The sequence below is a fragment of the Cryptomeria japonica genome, chromosome 5, assembly GCF_030272615.1.
Source record: "Cryptomeria japonica chromosome 5, Sugi_1.0, whole genome shotgun sequence".
Lineage (NCBI taxonomy): Eukaryota > Viridiplantae > Streptophyta > Pinopsida > Cupressales > Cupressaceae > Cryptomeria > Cryptomeria japonica.
The window spans coordinates 223,518,615-223,540,760 of record NC_081409.1 but is presented as its reverse complement, the minus strand read 5'-3'; the positions used below and the strand labels follow the sequence as shown (position 1 = coordinate 223,540,760).

Genomic DNA, 22,146 nt, shown 5'->3' with positions numbered 1-22,146 from the left:
GTTGAGACATTTGCATGTCTGCAAGCATCCTACGTAACCAAATTGCTTCACATGCTGCCTTAACAGTTCCCCGATACTCTGCTTCGGTCGAGGAAAGAGCTATTGCATGTTGCTTCTTGCTGGTCCATGTGACTGCACCTATACCCAAGCTGAAAACATACCCAGAAGTTGACTTTCTGTCATCAACACAACTTGCCCAATCTGAGTCTGTAAAACCAACCAGCCTAGGATCTTTGCTTCTGCTGTACAGAATGCCAAAATCAGGAGTGCCCTTCACATATCTAAGCACACGCTTCGCTGCAACCCAATGTTCAACTTTTGGGGCTGACATGAAGCGAGAAATATAGCTCACAGCATAACTGATGTCGGGTCTAGTGGTGGTGAGATAGATGAGGCTGCCCACTAGTTGCCTGAATGAAGACTCATCCACTACAGGTGAATCTGATTTGGCTAATAATTTGAGCCCTATCTCCATAGGTGTAGATGCAAGTTTACAATCTTGCATTCGAAACTTATCTAGTAGGCTCTTGGCATACTTTGACTGAGAAATGAATATGTGGCTATCAGTCTGCCAAACCTCTACACCGAGACAATAATGGAGAAGTCCCAAATCTGTCATATCAAAATGTTGACACAAATTCTGTTTGACCTGCATGATCAGTTGTGTTGCATTGCCAGTAATGATGAGATCATCAACATAGACTACTAGAAATAGAATATCATCACTAGTATGTTTGACATACAAATTGGGATCTGAAGGACTCCTCTGAAAGCCTTGATCAATCAAGTACTTATCAATTTTGATGTACCATGCACGAGGAGCCTGTTTGAGGCCATAGAGTGCTTTGACTAGTCTACATACCTGGTGTTCCTTATCGGCAACCTTGAAACCTGGAGGCTGCGTCATGTAGACTTCTTCTTGCAAATCACCATTGAGAAAGGCACTCTTGACGTCCATTTGATGGACTTTCCATCCAAATTGAGCTGAGAGAGCGAGGACAAGCCTAATGGTACTCATCTTGGCTGTGGGTGCAAATGTCTCTTCATAGTCGATGCCCTCCTTCTGTGAAAACCCTTTTGCCACCAATCGAGCCTTGTACTTATCAAGACTTCCATCAGCTTTATACTTGACTTTAAACACCCATTTGCAGCCAATGGGCTTCTTTCCTGGAGGAAGATCGGACAATACCCAAGTGTTGTTTTTCAGAAGACTATGTTGCTCCGCTGCCATAGCCTTTTCCCATTCAGGTACACCTTTAGCCTCTGTATATGTTTGAGGCTCATAAATACTGTGAATGTTGGCCATAAGAGCAAAATTAACTGTGTTGTTGGCTCTTACCTCTAACGGATCTACCCTCAATGAGCTCATCATCATGAAGATCACCAATGGTCTTGGCCCACCACTTAGGTTGGAGAGTAGAAGTACCAACATCTGCTACAGGATGAAGAGTGCTTGGAATATCTGGAGCAAGCTCCTCTAGATGTGGATCGAGAAGATCTTGAGGAAAGTCAAGGGGTGCAATGTCATGCCTAGTAGACCCCACAACTTCAGAGTCAACTAAATCCCTCCCATCAAGTGGAGCTAAGGGAAGACAAACACCCATACTTACAACCTTTGGAGGGTGATCCTCAGTGCTCAAATCAGGAGAGGAAGGTTGAAAAGGCCCTCTTTCTTCATCAAATACTACATCTCGACTGAATATGAGGTGATTAGTGTCTATATCAACCAGCCGATATGCCTTGTGGTTGTCATTGTAGCCGATGAACATCAATTTCTGACTCTTTGGATCCAGTTTGGTGCACGTGGCATCTGGAATCCAAACATAAGCTGTAGAGCCAAAAACTTTCAAATGACTGATTTTGGGCTTCCTACCAGACCAAGCTTCCTCCAAAGTCATCTTCTTAACGACCTTTGTGGGAGACTGGTTCAGAAGGTAGATTGCAGTGAAGACCGCTTCCGCCCAAAAGTGTTGTGGAACATTTCTATGCTCCAACATAGACCGAGCCATCTCAGTGACTGTACGGTTCCTGTGCTCAACAACACCGTTCTGTTGTGGGGTGTAAGGTGTGGTAAGCTGATGCTTAATGCCATGTGATGCACAAAAGTTGGTGAACTCTGTAGAACAAAATTCCCCTCCATTGTCGGACCGAAGAGTGACTATCTGACTGCTAGACTCTTTTTCCACTAAGGCCTTAAACGTTTGAAACATGGTGAACACCTCTGATTTCTGCTTAAGAAAATAAACCCACATGTGTCTGCTGAAATCATCAACAAATAATAGAAAATACCTACATCCAGTGACTGATGGAGTGTTCATGGGACCACAGATGTCTGCATGAATGAGCTACAAGACCTTGGATGCTCTCCAAGCGTCTCCATCTGAAAACGGAGTCCTATGCTGCTTTCCAGCTTGACACGCTCCGCAAACTCCATGATTCTGAGTTTGAATCTCAGGTAATCCTACGACTAGATCCTCTCGAACCAACTGAGAGAGATAGTGGACATTGAGATGCCCATATCGCTGATGCCAAAGAGTGCTGATGGAAGTACTCCTAGCTGCCATGGCGAGCTCCTGAGAACTAGTAGAATCAACAAGTCTATAAAGACCATGATCCTCAATACCAACTGCAACTGTAGTGCGAGTCTCCTTGTCAACAATGCTGCACTTGTGCAACCCGAAGACGACATCCAGCTGTGGTGAATGCTGCATAATCTGACTGACTGACAGTAGATTGAGCTTCATACCAGCTACAAAGTATACATTGAGGAATATTAAATCCCTCCCACCAGATGAAATCTGAACGTTGCCCTTGCCGACAACAGTATACTCTTCACCTCCACCAAAGATCACTGAATCAGTGAAAGGCATGTACTCTGTAAACCAATCCCGACGATGTGTGAAATGTCGAGAGGCTCTAGAGTCAATGTACCAGGCTGATGATTGAACATCATCAGAGGAGGTTTGGGCCATGAATGCATAGAAGGCAGATTCCTTCTGATCAGGATGCGTGGCAGAATTGGCTTTCTGCTTGGACCCTCCCTGTTTGGATTGCTGGGATGCTATCAATTTCCGGCAATCTTTCACCAAATGGCCATATATACGATAGTAGGAACACTGTAAGCTCTTCTTTTTGGAAGATTGTTGAGGTTGACCTTGACCTTGTCCTTTCTGCTGGAAGGATGGAGCCTTACCCTTGTACTTATGTGAAGCTGAGGCTGTGAAAGCTTGTTCAATGGATGAACTAGCGCTGCTTCCAAACTGTTGCTTCCATCGATCCTGTTGGAGCAGCTTGTTGCAAAGATCAGGAAACTTCAAATCAACACTAGTAGAGGAGATATTGAGCGTATCAATGAAATGCTCATAGGATCTGGGAAGGCTTTTCAGTGTGATCACTACCATATCCTCTTCCACCATGGTTTGGCCTATAGCTTCTAACTGATCACGGATGTCCTTGATCTTCGTAAGATGTGCCTGGATAGATGACTTCTCATCCATCATGATAGAAAACAACATATTCTTCAAAAAGAAAGCTCGGCTCTTGTCGGACGTTTCATGAAGATCCTTCAAAAGATCCCAGATCTCTTTTGCTGTTTTACCTGAAGGCACCTGTGGGAGTTGATCATCTGTGACAGAGAGTTTGATAAGCATGACAACCTCTCGATTCTTCACATCATGTTTGTCTTGATCATCACCTGTTGTTGTAGGACGAGATTCCTTGCCCAAAACAAGCTGATCAAGGCAACGATACTCAAAGATGGTAAGCATACGCTGTTTCCAGGTGTTGTAGTTGCGGCCGTTGAACTTCTGACTGTGTTCCAACATGATGTTGGTTAATAATGCCATCACGGAAATTGAGGTTGATCGACGTCAACTAAGTGAAAGCAAGAGACAGAAGAATCTGATTTAAAAAAAAATCAGAATAGAAACAGTTGCTGAAAAATCTAAAACCCTATAAGAGAATTCTGGCACGAATTTTGAGGTTTGGAAGAAACCCAAAAATTAAAATTTTTTGCACACTTAAAACAGCATAAATGGTGCCCAAAAAAAAGAGCAAAAATCCCAACGTCCACAAAAATAGCATAAATTGTGAACTGTTTTTAAATTCCAAGGCAAATTTGTTGGCACAAAAATTGAGGCACAGAAAACGAGGCACCCAGAAAAATCTGAGACCAACCCAGAAAAGCTCTCGAAAAACCCACCAAGAATCTGAAAACAGAATGCAAATCCGACGGCTCAAAAATTGAGGCATGGAAAACGATGCACCCAAAAAAATCTGACAACGACCCAGTTGAGCTCTCGAAAAACCCACCAAGAATCTGAAAACAGAATGCAGATCCGACGGCTCAAAAATCGAGGCATGGAAAACGGTGCACCCAGAAAAATTTGACAACGACCCAGTTGAGCTCTCGAAAAACCCACCAAGAATCTGCAACCAAAATAAAATTTCGACTTGTCAAAACCCTAGTCGAAAATTGCAGGAACCCTAGGAAAATTGTCAACCTGCAAAAAAAAACTGCCCAAGAAGAGAAAATAATCTGCTTTTTAAAAAAAAAAACAGTTTTAAAAAAATCTCTTCAAAAAAAACTTTGAAAAATTGTAATAATAAAATTTTTTGAAATTTTTAATTTGCATGCTCTGATACCATGAAAAATAAATTGAATGAATGATTCAATAATCGGATGATTACATTGAACGATATACACACGTATATATAGAGGTTACAAGACGATGTTCTATAATTAGAACATAACGTTAAAGTAAAAGATTAAAGAGCTAAATGCTAAATAAAGCTTAAAAGCTAATTAATTAAAAAGAAAAAGCTAAATGCTAAATAAAGCTTAAAAACTAATTAACTAAAAAGCTAAATGACCATTAAACAAGGAACTAAATATAGGTGACTAAAATATAATTAAATATTCTAATAGAAATGATGAATTCCACGCCTAAGTTGGAAAACTGAAAATTTGTCTAAGGCATGAAAATCCAAGGGGTCAAGGAGGAATGAAAAGCAGAAATCCCCTTGGGAAATTTTTTGAAATTTCCATTTTTAGACATTGAATCATATCAGAATCTGAAATTTTTTACAGATTTGGAATCGTGAGAGATTTCTCTCTCTAATGGGACCCGAGTCCTAAATTTTTGGGAGATCCTAAAAAATAGGAGATGGTCAAAAGGCATGGAAAATTCCTTCCAAGACAGGAAAAGTCAAGCCAAGTGGATAAATTAGTTGAATCTTGAAGAATCTCCTAATTTCCCTCCAAAATTTGAAAAAATGGAAAGTTGACTTAGTGGCGGCCCAGTCTATGCATGTTGAATGCATGAAGAATATTTTGCATGCAGCTGCCATATTAATGATTTTATGACATATTCCTGCCGCATGTAGTTGTCGCATGGAGAATGATGGGCATTTATGTCTGCTTGAGGAATATTGATAGTATTTTGGGCAAATTTGATGTAATGGAGTGCATTTAATGCATGAATGGATGCCATTTTAGGATTGTTTGAATTCATTGTATATGGGCTTAGTGGGCATTAATAGTTGATTCCCACCTTGTTGCATCTTGAGTGGGGAATCTTTTAGGAAAAACCCTAATTAGGGTTTTGCATGTAATCATGGCCCGAGGCCTATATAAGGGGTGACCCCCCCTCATTTGTAAAAGAGGGATCTTTGTATGAAATTGTTGCGATAAGTTTTGAGATAATAACAATGAAACATTGTTCTTTGATGGTGTCCACTTAAGTTATTTTTTCAACACTTGCATGGTTTCACCTTCCTCACTTAGAGTAGAATTTTATTTTCTCAATTGTTAGATAAAGTGCTTTGATTTCAATGGAGAATGTAATGGTGTTTGATGAATTCCCATGGTTCATACTTTTTGCATCTTGCTAATTGTAAGTTGCAATATAAAGTTAGCCTGAACCCCAAAATTTATGCTAAGTTCGGTTGTGAATAGTCGTTTGGATTGCACCGTGTTGGGTATTCAAATGCACTTTCTCAATGTGAAAATCCTTCAATATCCTGAGAAGATTTCACCGGTTCTTGCGGAGTTGTAGTCAAACTTGGCGAAGCAGAGCTTGGTTTATTTGGAATTTGTCCACCAGAGCACTATTCATTGATATCACTACCCTTAGGAGTAGATTTAGATCCTTCTAAACCCTTTCCCCTTTATTTTCAGTTCATTTTAGTTCGTTCGAAGCGAAAGCATCACAAAATCGCTATATCTGATGATGGAGTTCCAGCCACAACAAAGAAGTGAAAGAACTATCCAGACTTAAGGCCCCTTGGATTACCAGCATATGACATCTGCCAACTGGGTCACGTCCGAAGCATAAAGGAACCTTGGAGTTAGCCGTTTGATCTTTTTGCAATCTTAGCATATGGCCGCACTTTGATCAAGAGAGAGTGAAGTGACCGTTTAGGCAACTTTATTCTGTGTTCGATGTAGTCATAAAAAACACATCAACAGGTAGCTTGCACAACATTTGTTGACTTGCATAACAATTGTCAGCTTGAATGTTGCCCTATGTAGCAATTTGTATGTGATTTTTTTGCCAATGAAAAACTAGACTTTTTTTTTTTAATTGCCAAATAATGGTTCTGAAAGAAGGTTTTTTATCATTTTGTAGTTTTACTATATATATGCACCACAACTATTAATTTGATGAAGGAAAAATGACTCCTTACATTATTGAAAGGAAGTGAGGTATGCGAAAACACTTCCTACACCAATCTAATGAGGAGAGTATTTTACAAATTTTTAAATCCTTATAACTATAGAAAGTAGAAGCATATATGAACATGGAACCAAACTCCAAAGCAATCCAATGTATTAATTAGCAAATCAAACATTTTACAATACGCTTGTAGAGAAAGCTTTTATGGGAGTATCACCAACATGTAAATCTAGAGTAATTCTGGCAGTATATTTTTACTTGCAAATCAACTATACAAACTACAACTCCAAGCACAAATAAATAGATGACGTACAAACTAGAAAGCATGAATGGTTTGGGAAAAGCATTTGCAAACCCATGAGAGGATGGCACCCAAATGCATTGGTCCAAAATCTAGCATCCCTCCTTGGTCTTGGTCTTCCTAGCTATTTTGAGCATTTTTCATACATAACTTACAATGTCATAGCTTGTCATATTTGACCACCCAAACATGGGTGCCCCAATTTGTCCTCGTTCAACATTGAAAAGATGCTCTGTGACAAGTTTACCAACCTTTCATAATGCTGGCCAAGATTCAATTGTTAGCTTGATGTCGGAATACCAAGGCAAGGAAAAGGGGTTAGAGTGAAGGCTAACAGAACTTTTGTAATAAAGAAGATAAGTGAAGGTTTGGGAGAGAATTTTCAAAGAAGCTAGACATAATGCACATCATGAAGTTAATAACAGCAATTAAGTGAAGAGAACGAAGGAACTTCATATTTACACCTCAATAATGATGCTCTAATAAAAGCACTTATCAAAAAGATATGTCAAACCTTAATAGGATCAAACAAAATATCTTGTATACAACTTACAACTCCTTTGGATAATCTTTCTACTTATTAGAGTACAACAACAGTTTCTTTTTGTTATGTGTTCTTGGTTCTTTGGCCATTTATGCATGTGGGTACATATTTTTAAAACATATCAACTATGTAGAAATTACCAAAAAGGAATTTTTGTCACGTGACTGTCGACTTTACCTGAAATTCCATGTGTTTGCAGCCTTAATTATTGTATTGACCCACATTCTCTTTATGATATGTGTTCTTTGTTCATTTTCCCTTCTACATTTTACATAAATGTTCTTTTATTTCATACTTCCAAGGTACATTTAGATGTTTTTCTTTGTGCCCACACATTGTACTGTCCTGAGGTTGAGAGCATTAGAGTATGAGAAGCTTGGTTTAGGATTTCATGTGCTTAGATAGTTTGAATTTGCAATCTGTTTACCCTTATTTATATGCATGGTCAAGCTTGCGTCTTTCCAATATTAAGAAAATAAATATTTTGGTGGCATTCTTGACTTCTTATCTCCTTTACAAAGACTTGCTCTTTATTAACAATATAAACTACTGTGTGCATAGGATAGTGTCAGCTATCTGGAGAAGTCGCACGCTCAGCTTTGAACAGCAGATGGAGATTATTGCAGATGCAGATTCAGATTTTGTAACAGAAGAGAAGCAAGCTGATGATACTGAAACATTTATAGGATTAGAAGAGGCTAATATGTCAGAAGTTTACTCGGAAAAACTCCCTGTCACAGTAAGAATGTTACTAACACTAGCAGTTAATCATGAAGATTGACTTGTAAATTTTGTCAAAAATTAAATTATTTTTTACTATTGGAAGGAAAATGTTATTAGAAATTTGCATTTTTCTTTAGTAGAATATTTGTTTGATGATTTTCTCTTTTCTTTCAAAATAAGCCAAATAATTCATACCTAAGGAGAATCATTATGCTCTTATCAACTATTACAGGTTGAATCGTTAGTCTCTTTATATGATAAAGAAAACCTTGATGAAAAGATAATGAACAAGATGGGTTGCTTGAATTATATGGTAACTCCATGGGAGCAAGTAGGTGATAATCCAAGAGTGACACAGCGGCAGCAATTTTACAAACTTAACCATCGCTTTTGTCACTTTGACAACCAAGTTACACGCATTCAGCAGAGGAATCTTTCTGATGACGCACAAGTTTGTGCTATTGCAGAGCTTATTACACTTCAAGCTATTCCTTATGGAGATCATTTTCAGGTTCTGTGCTTACCTTTCTTTAAACAAGTAACTTTTGTTCTGTAGTCTTATTCTTGGCCTTACTTCCTTTTCTTTAATAGCTTAAAATATTATAAATTTAAATTCAAACAAGACAATTGTATTTAGCTTAAATGCTTTCCGTTTAATTATATAATGTTTTGATCTCTAGCATGGAACTAGATTGTAATTGTAGTATGAAACAAAAACAAACATATTGTTGAAGGTTCACTCATTATTTTTTTTAATTTTTAAAGTATTTGATCTTTTAGTCTGTGATGTACATCAATGCAAGCTTAAATTGAGGGAAAAAAACCATTATTGTATGGAAACATTATTCATCAAATGATTTCAATGCTCATGCTATTTGAGTTTGAATATGACCATTATATGCACCTAACCATATCCGATTTGAAAAATCAATATTTTCATGCTTATGTCTAGGGAAACTCCTTTACATGTAGCCAATGAAGGAATACAAGCATAAGATGGTTTTTTATTGTTAATTTTATGATCAGATTAATAGAATGCAGATATAAGACAATTCAATCAGATTTTGCACAGCATATACCCTGGGAAAACCCTCCAACATGAAGGGAAAAACCCAGCAATAAGATCTCTTGTTATATTCAACAAATAGGTACAATAAGATGCGTTTACAATTTCACTGTAAATCGCTTCACTCCTTGAATCGGTCTGCTGAGAATACACAAACTATTTCAGATGATGCCCGATCTATCATAGAAGTGCAAAGTGCTATAGATGTATGCTGACTGCTGTAGATTATATTCGATCTGCTGTAGATGAATACGGACTGCTATAGATAATATTCGATCTGCTATAAGCCTATATCTATTCGATGCAATGAAGAGAGAACCAATCTATATTTATACCCATACGTTGGTGCCTCTTCACCAAGGGTCATCTCTATTCCAATCAACATGTCTTTCCTCAAGGGTGGCGGACTTGGTGTCAACACGTCTTTCCTCGAGGGTGGCGGACTTTTACCAAGTCGGCCCTTTAACAAAGTAAGTATGTTTTGGCTAACAAATCGTTTTATTTAAATCAGCATATACAAATATGCAAAGCCGAAAGGCTAATTGCATATTTGATTGTAGTCGGTCAAGGATACTCCTGCTGCTACAATTGACAACACTCCCTCTTAGCTAGGGAGGAATCCTTCTTGATATCTATGTCATAGAATGACATTCACCATGGCTACTCCCAGAGGCTGAACCAGAGTTCATCACAGAGGCACTCAACGTGATGACATCCATCATGTCTACTCCCATGTATGGCTATGGACATGTACACAAGTGTCCATCACGGAGTCACTCAACGTGATATCGTCATCTCATCATGACGTTCACCATTGCTACTCCCAGAGGGTGAATAAACACAAGTGATGTTGTCATGAAGACTCTCGAGATGACATCCATCATGGCTACTCCCAGAGGGTGGTACAAGGGCTTTCACCTCAAACTTCTCTCTCACAAAGAAGAATGCATTAAAGTACATCTCAAGAAATCACTGATGCTGAGACTCCCTCTCAGCAAGGGCTTCATTCTCTACAACTCCAAGCTTGTCTCGAAAATGCACATACTTCACTTTGGCAATGGGCTTGGTGAGAATGCCAGCCGTCTGTTCATTAGTACAAATATATCTCAACTAAACAACTTTCTCTGTACCATATCTCTGATGTAATGGTATTGGATCTCAACATGTTTTGTTTTGTCATGAAACACTGGATTGACAGATAGCTTCATACATCTTTGATTGTCACAATGAATAATAGGTGGCTCCAATGTTTGTCGAAACAATCCTGCAAGGATCTTTCAAAGCCACACTGCTTCTCGAGTTGCTACACATCCTACAATATATTCTGCCTCTGTTGTGCTTAGTGCCATTGAAGACCGCTTCCTGTTGCACCAAGAAATCATTGCAGACCCCAAACTAAAGCAACAGCCGGATGTACTCTTTATGTTAGTCACACTTCCAACCCAATCAGAATTAGTGTAACCTTGCAACTTCAAGTCTACACTGGAAGTATATTTCAAACCATATCCTATTGTGCCACGCAAGTACCTCAAGATATGTTTTGCTGCAACTAGATGAATATGTCTTGGTCCACACATAAACTGACTGAGAGCACTCACTGCATAACAAATGTCAGGTCTAGTATCGACTAGATACATCAATGAACCAATCAACTGCCTATACATAGTAGGATCTACCAAATCTGAACTAGCTGCAGACTCCCTCAACTTCTTCAGGTTTGTTTCCATAGGTGTAGACATGGACTTGCAGTCCATCACCCCAAAACTCTTTAGGATATCAATGGTTTACTTGCCTTGACTTAGTATGATTTCATTGGGTCTTTGCCATACCTCTAATCCTAGAAAGTAGTGCATAAGACCTAAATCCTTCATCTCAAATTCAAAAGATAATTCCCTCTTACATTTGTCAATGAGATGATCTTCTCCAGTGATAAATAAGTTATCAACATAAAGAACCAAAATTAGAGCATCACCATTAATTACCTTGAAGTAGAGATTGAATTTGCATCATTCTTGAAGAACCCCAAGCCCATCAAATATTGACCAATCCTCTCATACCAAGCACGAGGAGCCTGCTTAAGGCCATACAAAGCTTTCTTCAGTCTGCAAACATGGGACTCCTTCCCATGAATCACAAAGCCTTTAGGTTGCTCAATGTAGACCTCTTCTTCAATTACCCCATTGAGAAGAGTTGTCTTCACATCCATCTGATGTAGCTTCTATCCTTTTGCTGCTGCAATGGCAATAATGGTCTTAATAGAAGTACAACGGGCAACTGGAGCAAATGTTTCTTCATAGTCTATTCCCTCCTTTTGAGAGAATCCTCTAGCTACAAATCTTGCTTTGTATTTCTCAATACTTCCATCTACTGCATGCTTGATCTTGAACAACCATTTGGAGGATACAACTGATTTACCTTCAGGTCTTGGAACAATGTCCCAAACATCATTCTTAATAATGGATTGATATTCTTCATCCATAGCATCTCTCCATACATGCTGACTTGAAGCTTCCTCAATGCTGGAAGGTTCAAATTCAATGATATTACTCATTATTGCAACATAGCTTGAAAATTTCTGAGGTCTTTTGCTTTCTCTGAATGTGCCTCTAGGAGCTGCAAACTTTTTTGCCTCCTGCATAGTTTTCCTAGCCCAAAGAGGTCTCTTCTTGCTTATGACAATGTCTCTCAGACCATGAGTAGGTTCCAAGGGTTCAATTGGATCAACAGTCTCTACAAGTTCAGTGGACTCCCTCTGAATCTCAAGAGTATGATCAACATCCATGTCTTGAGGAGTTTCCGGGTCATCATCCTCTATCTCCATGCATGAACCTTTAGATCTCCTGAATGCAACATCTTTCTCAAATGTAACATCTCTGCTAACCTCTATCTATTTCTATCTTGGAATGTAAATCCTGTAGGCTTTTTGAAGTTTCATTGTAGCCCACAAATATCCCTTTCTTGCCAGAAGCTTCCAACTTGGTTCTTTTATCTTTAGGTACATGGACATACACTGGACAACCAAAGATTCTCAAATGACTGACTTTAGGCTTAACCCCTAAAAAGGCTTCTTCTGGAGTCATATTCTACAATATCCGATGAGGACATCTATTATGAACATATATTGCTGTTCTGGAAGCTTTTGCGCAGGCAAAGGTTTGCAAGTCTTGGTCATGAATCATGGCTTTAGCTGCTTCAACTATGTACCTATTTTTTCTTTCTGCAACTCCATTTTATTGTGGGTTGTAAGGGACACAAAACTCCCTCTTAATTCCTGCCTCAATGTAGAAACTACGAAAGTTTGCTGAAGTGTATTCACCCCCATTATCAGACCTTAAGACTTTAATCCTCTTTCTAGACAAGTTTTCTACTTGAGCCTTAAACTCTTTAAACCTATCTAGGACTTCTTCAAACTCTTTGGACTTCAAAAAATAAATCCAAGTCTTCCTAGAGTAATCATCTATGGAAATTACATAATACAAATATCCACTTAGGGATGCCATTGACATTGGACCACATAAATTAGAATGTACAAGGTCTAATATTTCTTTTGACCTACTTTCACTACTATGAAATGGACTTTTAGTATTTTTACCCATTGCACAACCTTTACAACTGCCATCATGCTCATGACTGTGCTTAGGGACACCATTAATTATTTTTTCCAATGATGGGAGAGCCTTGTAGTGCAAATGAGCAAGTCTTCTTCTATGCCATAGCTTGCTGGAACTAGTAGAGTCATGTAGGAGAGCTTGAATTGGATGGATGGAAAGCTTGTATAGACTTTCATGCCAATTCCCAATCACACGTGTTGTCTTGATGCTAGAGTTCTTTGGCCAAGCAAGAACTTTCCCTTCTGAAAATGCAACTTGATAACCTTTGTCTTCTAAGGCTGAAATGGAGACAAGGCTCCTCTTGATTCCCGACATGAACAAGACATCACTTAGGTGGAGAGGGATGCCAGATTCTAAGTTGAGAGAGGTGGATCCAGAGCCTTTTACCGAGTAGCATGCATCATCTCCAATTATCACTTGAAGATTGGTCTTTCTTTCCACCAAGTTTGAAAGATGTTTCCTATAACCTGTGATGTGACGAGAATTGCCACTATCAATTAACCAAGTGCTGCTATCGGTTGGAACCAAAGAAACGGGACTCAGACTCGGCTCGGACTCGGCAAGGCCAACCCGGACTTAGACTCGGGACTTGGAGTCAAACTTGGCTTCAGACTCGGCTGGACTTGGGAAAGTGAAAAAATCGAGAAATTTAGAGATTTTTAAAGATTTAAAATCTGTTTCATGCACCCTTTATTGAATACACCTTAAAGATACAATAACATCATCAAACTCGGCTCATTTGATTACATACACAAGTATACATCAATCACATAAGCATAAACGCAAATTGTAGGTGAAGGAAATAACAAACATAGATTTATAAATATTGTCAAATGTATACAATATTACAAAACTCATGGAATAAAAAATCCATGTTATCATATGATCATCATCAAATGTTCCATACAAATACCAAAGGTAAAGACAACTACAAGCCTATGGCTCAGAGGAGCATGCACCCTTCGGCTCCGGCCCCCTGTGAAGTCATCTAAGGTAGGTCCTGGATGATTTGATAGCCATAGCCGCTCCCTGTGACACCATGCCATGCTCACCAACATTAGGAACATCTGTGTCACTATCTACCTCTGAATCTCTTGTCTCTACTCGTGCTCTCCACTCCTCTGCCATGGCTACAGTCTCAACCTCTATATCTACCTAGTCGATTCAATCAGTGTCAGTCTCGGAGGTTAAATTTTCCCTACTTCTATCGACACAGTTTCCCCCCATATTTTTCAACGGGGGTTTGGGGGCAGCGCCACCAAGGTGGGGTCAAGGGGCATCACTTTAATTGATGAGACACTGAGAGGTGGTGAAGGAATGATAGGTGGAGGAATGATAGTCTTCTGTTTCTTCTTCACCTATTCAATCTTCTTCTCTTTGGCCTTGACTTCTCTTTGCGTGTTCTTTCTTCTCTTGGGAGCTTGACTCTCTTCGTCTGCATAAATCTTGACATCATTGATAGTCCTCTGATCATCTTCGGAAATAGACTCTTCCGGCTTCATCCTTTCATAAGTGAAGGGAACACCCATATCAACTAACTTATTCATCTGTATATCTACCCATGCACGGGAGAAACTCAAGACCTCTCTCATCAATACATTTAGGTCAATCTCTTTTGACTCTGACCAATTAGGCAATAAGATTGCCTTCTTCATTTCACTCTCATACTGTGGCTGCGTATGATCTCTGTCGTCTAACACCTGATCAGGAATGAGGAAAAGTCCACACTTCCTCCTGAAATCCACTGACATTCTGAACCACATTCGTCTCTTCACTGCTTGCTCGTCCATCAGGTTGGCCCAATAATCTTCTATGTCTACTTTGTGAATGAACTTCTCTCCCCTGATCCTTCCTACTTTCTTATCTGGATCAAATCTTTCTCTTTTCTTATATGTTGTGAATTGATAGAATGCAAGCTCCTCACCTGCAATGCTGGCGGCTATGGCAGACTAGCAAACCTCTGATGTCTTCCCAACTGAAATAGGGAATGTCATGCCTGTCCTATGCTTCTCTCTTTGAATGGCATCAAATTCTAGAAGCTGTCTCACCACTTCCAACAAGATCATTCTGTCGGACGGATACCTAGGAAGTCTGTAGGGTTCAAATTGAAACCCATGAATCCTAAGGTACGTGAAAGTGGGAAACTAAATATACCACGATCCATATTTATCTATTAGCTCTGTTGCCTCTTTGGACAATCTTCTGTGGATTCCGCCTTGCAGCATCCGTGTGATGTACATAGTGAATGCATCATTCACTCTCTTATAGTCTTCAATTCTATACATGCTTAGTTGGGGGTAGCATTCATGACTCCTGAATTGTCCTTGCCCATTCTCGACTTCACCTTTGCATATCAATCCTCTGTATGAAACAAACCATGCAAGCAGGTATACCAGGTAAGAAGTTATGGCGAATGACTTGGACCGCTCTACATTCATCAGCTGGAAATCTATATTATCACTTATACTTAGAAGTTAGACCAATTTACCAATGTCCCTCTAAGACGATCCTGGATGAAATAAAACATCCATCCATTGAATATTGCTCTCTGTGGCATCCCCATCACTCTTATGAGTAGGAATATCAAGTCGCTATATTCCTCTTTGAAGTCTATGCACATGAGTGTCTTGGGAGCCTTGGAATGATGAGACCTAGGCTCTATCATCCACTCTTTTTTATCATATTCTTGCATGCACCCATCTGCTGCGTGTATCTTTTTGTATATTCATCGTTGGTCACATCCTTCATATCTGTTTCGCGTGGAATTCTGAACACCTCAGCAAGGTACGCAATAACAATGCCCTTAGGAGTTTTGATCATTTGCGTGAGCGGATCATAACATCGTGCACACTCTAGGATAAACTCACTGCACTGTATGGATTGTGGAAATCCAACGACATGAAAAATACCACTCTTCATAATGTTCGCATATGCTGGGGAAGGAACCTGATTTCCGACTCCGAACATCCGCTATCGCATCTAGTTCAAGTTTAGGAAATGCATGTTTGTATTTATGATCTCCTTCCATCTGGATGGAATCTTGAGCTCTAGATAGAATCCAAATAGAATCCAGTCTCCAGCATCTTCAGTAGTTCTTTCCTTTCCTTAAATCCGGACTTCGACATCGCACCTGTACGAAGCTTGAAGTTAGACTTTGGAAAATAAATAATGTTCTTGATAAAATTCTTGACTTTCTAAAGATTTTAGCTAATTAGAGCATGGAGTCAGGAAAATAGTCCACACTCTTGGGAGATTTTGACAATTAGATTCAAAATATGACAACGCTAGGGCATGGAAACCCTCTATGAAAATTATTAATACCTCCTTATGCTTAGAAATTGTGCAAACTAAAGTGCAAAGGAGTATACTGGATCAGCAATGACTAAGGAAAGGTGTGAAAGGTTGTGTTTTCACACAAAATATGTCTGAGGACACCTTCGCAGTCAACAATGGAAGTCACAAATTTGAAGACAACCTCTAACTAATAAATTAACTTCAAAAAACATGTTGCAATCCTTAAAAAATATGCACAAACTTGATAAAAAATCAGTCTTGATGATGAAAATAATTAATCTTGGAAACACGAGCATGGCTGGTAAAAGATAAATTTATGAGGACAAGCAGCCAATAACACAGTTGCAGATCTTATTCATTAACAATGGAGAGCAGGAGCGGGAGAGCGGGAACGGGGAGGGTTTCTTACGAAGGAGTTGTAGAGGATGGGGAAGACGGTGCTGCGGATGAGGATGATTTCCTCCCCCCCCTCCTTTCTCCTTCCATGCCGCGATCTCTGTCTGATGGGACTCTTCATGGTTTGGCCCCTGTGGCTTCTTTGTTGGACTGGTGGGTGGAGGAGTTTGGTGCGGAGGAAGGAGTGGAGGCTGCGGCAGCGATGGAGACGTTTTGGGTGGGTCTCCCTGTGGATTGGGTCCCATTTTCGGTGGCCCCTTCTAAGGCTTCCTACCTAGTATTGCAGCGTAGGTTTTTTGTGGCCTCTGTTTTTGGTCATCAGGGGTGTGCGGTGGCTCATGTCTATGGCCTTTTTTCTACTCTCTTTGGTGGTTGGTGCTCTCCTGCTTGTGTCTGGGAAGGTGTCTGAGAAGATCTGGGACCTTGGCGGATCTCTTGTGGAGAAGCTCTTTTGCAGTATTGTGTTCTCTCCTTCCCTTTGTGCTGAGGATTTATTGCAAATCTGAACCAAGGCGCTCTGGTTTTTCGAAGGAGTTTCTTTTTTTGGTTCTTCTTTGTTGGGCTACTCTCCTATTGAGGTGGAGAGTCTTCTTTGGTGTGACCTTTTGAGAGGGGTTTCCTGGCTCTTGTTCTTTTCCCCTCCTTGTCTGTTAGAGGTGACCCTATTTTCTATGGAGGTGGAAATTTGGTGGAGGGGAAAGGACTCGTTTCTGCTTGCTGGTAGAGAGCTCTGGTTGTTGTCTTTCTGCCTCATTCTTCGTTCTGTAGAGGTGGAGAGATGGAATGTTGGGGATTTTCGACTTTTGGTGCTCCTCTTGTTGTTGGCTATGGCTGCCTGTTTCTTCTCTCAAAGGTGTCTCCTTGGGTGGGTTTGGAAGTTCATCTTCCCAGACTCCCAACTAGTCTCTTGGCCTGGATCCTTTTTGTTGTATCATGGGTTGCCCTTCTTCCTTCTGGTTTTTGGGGTCTTTGATCCCCCTTTTTCTAGTTGTGGGTTCCTGGATTATCCCACAGGCAGGCTGGTTGCTAATAGTTTTAAAGGGCCCAGCCTGTCTTTCTACTGTCTTTGGTTAAGGGAAAGTCTTGTGTTTCGTTTTCTGAGCTCTTCATTTAAGGTTGAGGGTGCCTGGCAAAACCCCTGGTTGCTGGTTTTGGGTACCATTTTAAAACCCAGTTTGAAGGTTGAGGGAGCCTCTCAAAACCCTTACTGGCCAGATTCAAATTGTATGAATATATGTTGTAATCTGGTGTTGTTAATGAAGGTTAGGGGTACCTTTCAAAACCCTGAAAGTTGGCTGGATGTGCTTGTTATACCCTCGATAATTACTCTTCTGTGCTATAGTTTGGTGTTGTAGCTTTGTTTGTTGTGGTGTGGCTATGCTGGGGTTTGCTGGTGTTAGTCATCTTTGCTGGGTTTTGGTAGCGGTTTTTCATTGTTTATTTATTTTAGCAGCTTGCTCTGTAGGGTTCTGTTGTGACCATTTCACACATCGCCCCATTAAAATGGGGACCCCCTCTTTTTGCTCGGTTTTGCCTGTTTCTCTCTCTACTTTTAGGGTTTTGGGTTGGTGAGTCAGTCGTCTGGACTTGGGGTTAAGCCTTAGGGTTTCCGTTTTGATGTTTTTAAGCCAGAGTCCAGCCCATTTTTGAAGATTGTTGAGCTTCCTCTCGTAAGATGCAATTTTGAAATAGGGTGAATCTGTCAGGAGGTCAAAAGAGTCGGTCTAGGTTCAGTCGGAATTTTGAATGCAAGTCCGATTTTTTTGCCTAAGTGTTGATGATGGAATTTTGAAATTTTGTTTGAGTGATTTTGGCCAAATTTTGGAAATTTTGATAATTGATCCCAGGCATTGGAAATGGCCTAATTTTGCCTTGTGAAGTGATTGAAGTCTTAAAATCTTGGTATTTTGGCCTATGGAAGTGAAATTGCTCCTGTCCCTCAGCCAGGGACCAGGGCGAAAATGATATTTTATGCATCTTGGTTATTACTTTATTTCATTTGTCTTGTGCAGGGTCGCCAGGAGATGCAGTTGAACGCGAAATGGAAAGCTTTGAAGATTTTAATCTCAAAATTGACAAGTTTTTAAAAAAGTTTAAGGTCAAATCGCTCATGTCCTTCAGTCAAGGACCAGGGCGAAATGACTCACTTAGACCATTTTGACCTCATTTGGATCAAATTGAAGCGTCAAGGGCGTAATGGAAGGTGAAATCAACATGATAGAGCGCCAGGATCGAGTCGTTTGCAATAAAAAGTTGAACTTTTGCCCTTAAGGACAAAAAATCGCTCCTGTCCCTCACTGAAGGACCGGAGCTTGAAATCCAAAATTGCCTTGTCCTTGAAAGATTTGAACGATTTCGCGATTTTGAAAATAACAAGAGAGGTACATTTTATTCATTGAATATAATTTGATTGCACCTCGAAGGAGAGAATTGGCCCTAGAAGCAAAATCGCTCCTGTCCCTCAGACAGGGACCAGGGCGAATTTTAGTGATAGCTCCCGTCCCTCTCCCAGGGACTAGAGCGATTTTCCTTATAAAACAAGTTTTGGGCAAAGATCAAGTAAGTGTTAAGTTTGAGGCAAGTGAAAGGAGGCATAACGAATCTATTGAAGATCATTTAGAGTTTGCAAGACACCAAATGAAGCCCATATTTGCCAAGTTCGCTCCTGTCCCTCTCCAAGGGACCAGAGAGATTTCTTCTCAAAACAAATTTCCCACCAAGTTGGAGCAAGGCCCACGTTAAAGATAAGTGAAGGGGAGCGTAATGAGCCCGTTGAAGACAAATTTGAAAGTTGGCAAAGCACGAATGAGCCTATAAATGAAAGTTCGCTCCTGTCCCTCAGTCAGGGACCAGGGCGAAATCAAGGTTATCTAATATTCCCCTCCAAGTTTAAGTCGCTCCAGGCCAGGATATAAGGTGGCAATGATGTTTGGAATGCCTCGAAGAGAAACCAAGTTGCAAGGACCGCGAAAAGTGATAGTAATGGTCAAGTTCGCTCCTGTCCCTCACCAAGGGACCAGAGCGAAATGTCTAAGTATGCCTAATTTTGAGATGCCACTTCCATTTCAAACGTTCAAAAGGGAGTAAGGAACACCATTTTATACTTCGAAGGCAATTGCAAGTCGATATGATCAAGGATTAGCACAATGAACAAAATATCGCTCCTGTCCTTCAGTCAAGGACCAGGGCGATATTCATGAAATCAATCTTTTTCTTTCTAGACCACGCGAAGGCAAAATTTCACAAGGTCGAATATGTCTTTGGAAGGATGATGGACAAGGAACCAAACGTCAAAAGGTGATCAACTTGAGCAAAGATGCAAAATCGCTCCTATCCTTCAGTCAAGGACCAGGGCGATATTCATTAAACTAGTCATTTCCTTCAAAAAACGATAGCAAGGCGAAGTCATGCAAGGTCCGAAATGTCATTAGAAAGGTGATGAACAAGGAGTTAATGTTAAAAGTTGACAATTTGGAGCTAAAATACAAAGTTCGCTCCTGTCCCTCACCAAGGGACCAGGGCGAAAATCACTCAAATATCAAATTTGCCTTGCGAAGAACAAATTAAATATGCGTAGAATGAATGGATGAAGTTATTTCTCGCCTTGTGACGTAAGTTGACAACCAAAATGATCAAAGATCAAGGGGAAAAGTAAAGTTCGCTCCTGTCCCTCACCAAGGGACCAGGGCGAAAATGGTTTGAGAGACATTCATTCAAAAGATTGAATCGATCAAGCTCAAGGTTCCCAATTAAGATGCTAATTTGGACGTAAGGGAAGTGACTTTGAACGTAAAAGGCATAAAAATCAAGATCAAAATGCTAAAGCGCTCCTGTCTCTCTCCCAGGGACCAGAGCGATAAGGTTAATATCCATTATTCTCCCATGTTTTGGCGCCAACATCATTTTCAAATCGCATTAAATGCAAAATTTCGATAAAATTTGAAATAATTAATTAAAATTTGCATTTAGTAAGTGCGCACAAGACATTTAATTAATTAATTTTGCCTTTAAAAAATCGAAACTTTTAAATATGAAGGCATTAAATTAATTAATTATTATTTTAAATAAATAAATTGGGGCGCTTGGGTTTTATTTTTTTTATATTTTGTAAAAGTCGGCCTCCTCTTTTTATTTAAAATTTATTTATTTGCAAAAGTTGGCCTATGGGGATTGAAGAGGTAAGCGCCTATAAAGGGAGGTGTGATATCTCATTTTAAATCATCATTTTATCATCCTTTCATATGCGATTTGGAAGGCAAGGAGAAGTGCGAAATTCCATCCAAGGAGGAGTGCGAATTTTATTGCAAGTGAAGCGAATTTGTCCTCAAGGTGGTGAAATTAACTAAGGAGGCGCCTTTGCTAGAGGAGGATCGCATTGATACTTCAAATTTCGATTTTTGCCTAGGCGATATCCTTATTTTGCATTTTTAGAGTTAGCTCTCAAGTGAGGTATGACGAGGTCTTCCCTTGTCTTGAATTTTGAATATTGATCTAAATTTTGAATTTTGAAATTTTGAATTTCCTGTAGCTCAATCGAATTTAGGAAATGATAACTCAAAGACTTATCATGAAGTTTCCTAAATTGAATCTCTAATCTAATCTATGTTTATACATTGCAAAATCTATTTCTTATTATGAAATGTTGTGTAGGTGTTACGATGGCGACCCCGAAGGCGGGAGCATCCACTAGTCGTCCAGCTCTCATGAAGGAAGATCAGAAGAACGAAGAATTGGAGACCAAGATCGTGTCGAAGTGGAGCAACATTGGACATACCAACTTGGGGAACTTCAGTACAAAGAAGTTTCGAGAGGTCCCTTACATTGGCAAGCCGTCACCTGTCGCAAGGAGAATAATTGAAAGTGGCATTATTAAGGCGGCCGGCTTCCCTCCAGCAATCCAGTGCCATGAGTTGATGATCGAGTGTGCTCGCCATTATGATCCACTGTCCAGATCGATAGTGTCCAAGGAGGGAGACACTTTTGCTTATCTTTCAGAGGAAGCTATCAGTGAAGCTCTTCACTTGCCAGAACATAAAGATATGATTTATAAAAGCTTAGAAGGAGCCAAGTCCATGTACGAAGATGATCCAGACACTTGCCTAAGCATCATCAATAAGAACTGGTTACTCAAGAGTCGTCCTCGCCTGAGCAAGATTCCGAACACACCACATAGGATTGACTTCCAGGAGGAGTACAGAGATTTGATAACACTGCTCAACTGAGTTACAGGGGCTCCTCAAGCCTTCTATTTTGAGAAGTGGATGTTCTACTTCATCCAAGTGATAGTTCAGGGAAAAGGAACAATCCATTGGGCTAGAATGATTAGCCATTGCTTGGACGTACAGTTAAGGAGATTGAAGGCTACCAAGTCTTTCCACATGAGTTCATACATCATATATGCCTTGATCACGAGCTTTGAGTATGCAGGACTACCTCACAGGGGAGTGATTGGAAGAGCGCCCAGGGAAGTCAGAGTTTGTGATTCCTATGTTCACTTGCATCATCCGCCAGGAAGTAACTACAAGTTAGTCAAT

At 40.0% G+C, this 22,146-nt stretch overlaps 1 protein-coding gene across 1 annotated transcript in view; it reads left to right on the top strand.

Annotated features, from left to right (window-relative positions):
* LOC131031075 (C2 and GRAM domain-containing protein At1g03370) overlaps positions 1-22,146 on the top strand; it is a 167,297-nt gene that overhangs the window by 103,761 nt on the left and 41,390 nt on the right. The window contains exons 7-8 of the mRNA XM_057962102.2: positions 8,084-8,261; positions 8,478-8,756. Coding sequence (XP_057818085.2) covers positions 8,084-8,261; positions 8,478-8,756 — 457 coding nt within the window. The remainder of the gene's footprint in view (positions 1-8,083; positions 8,262-8,477; positions 8,757-22,146) is intronic.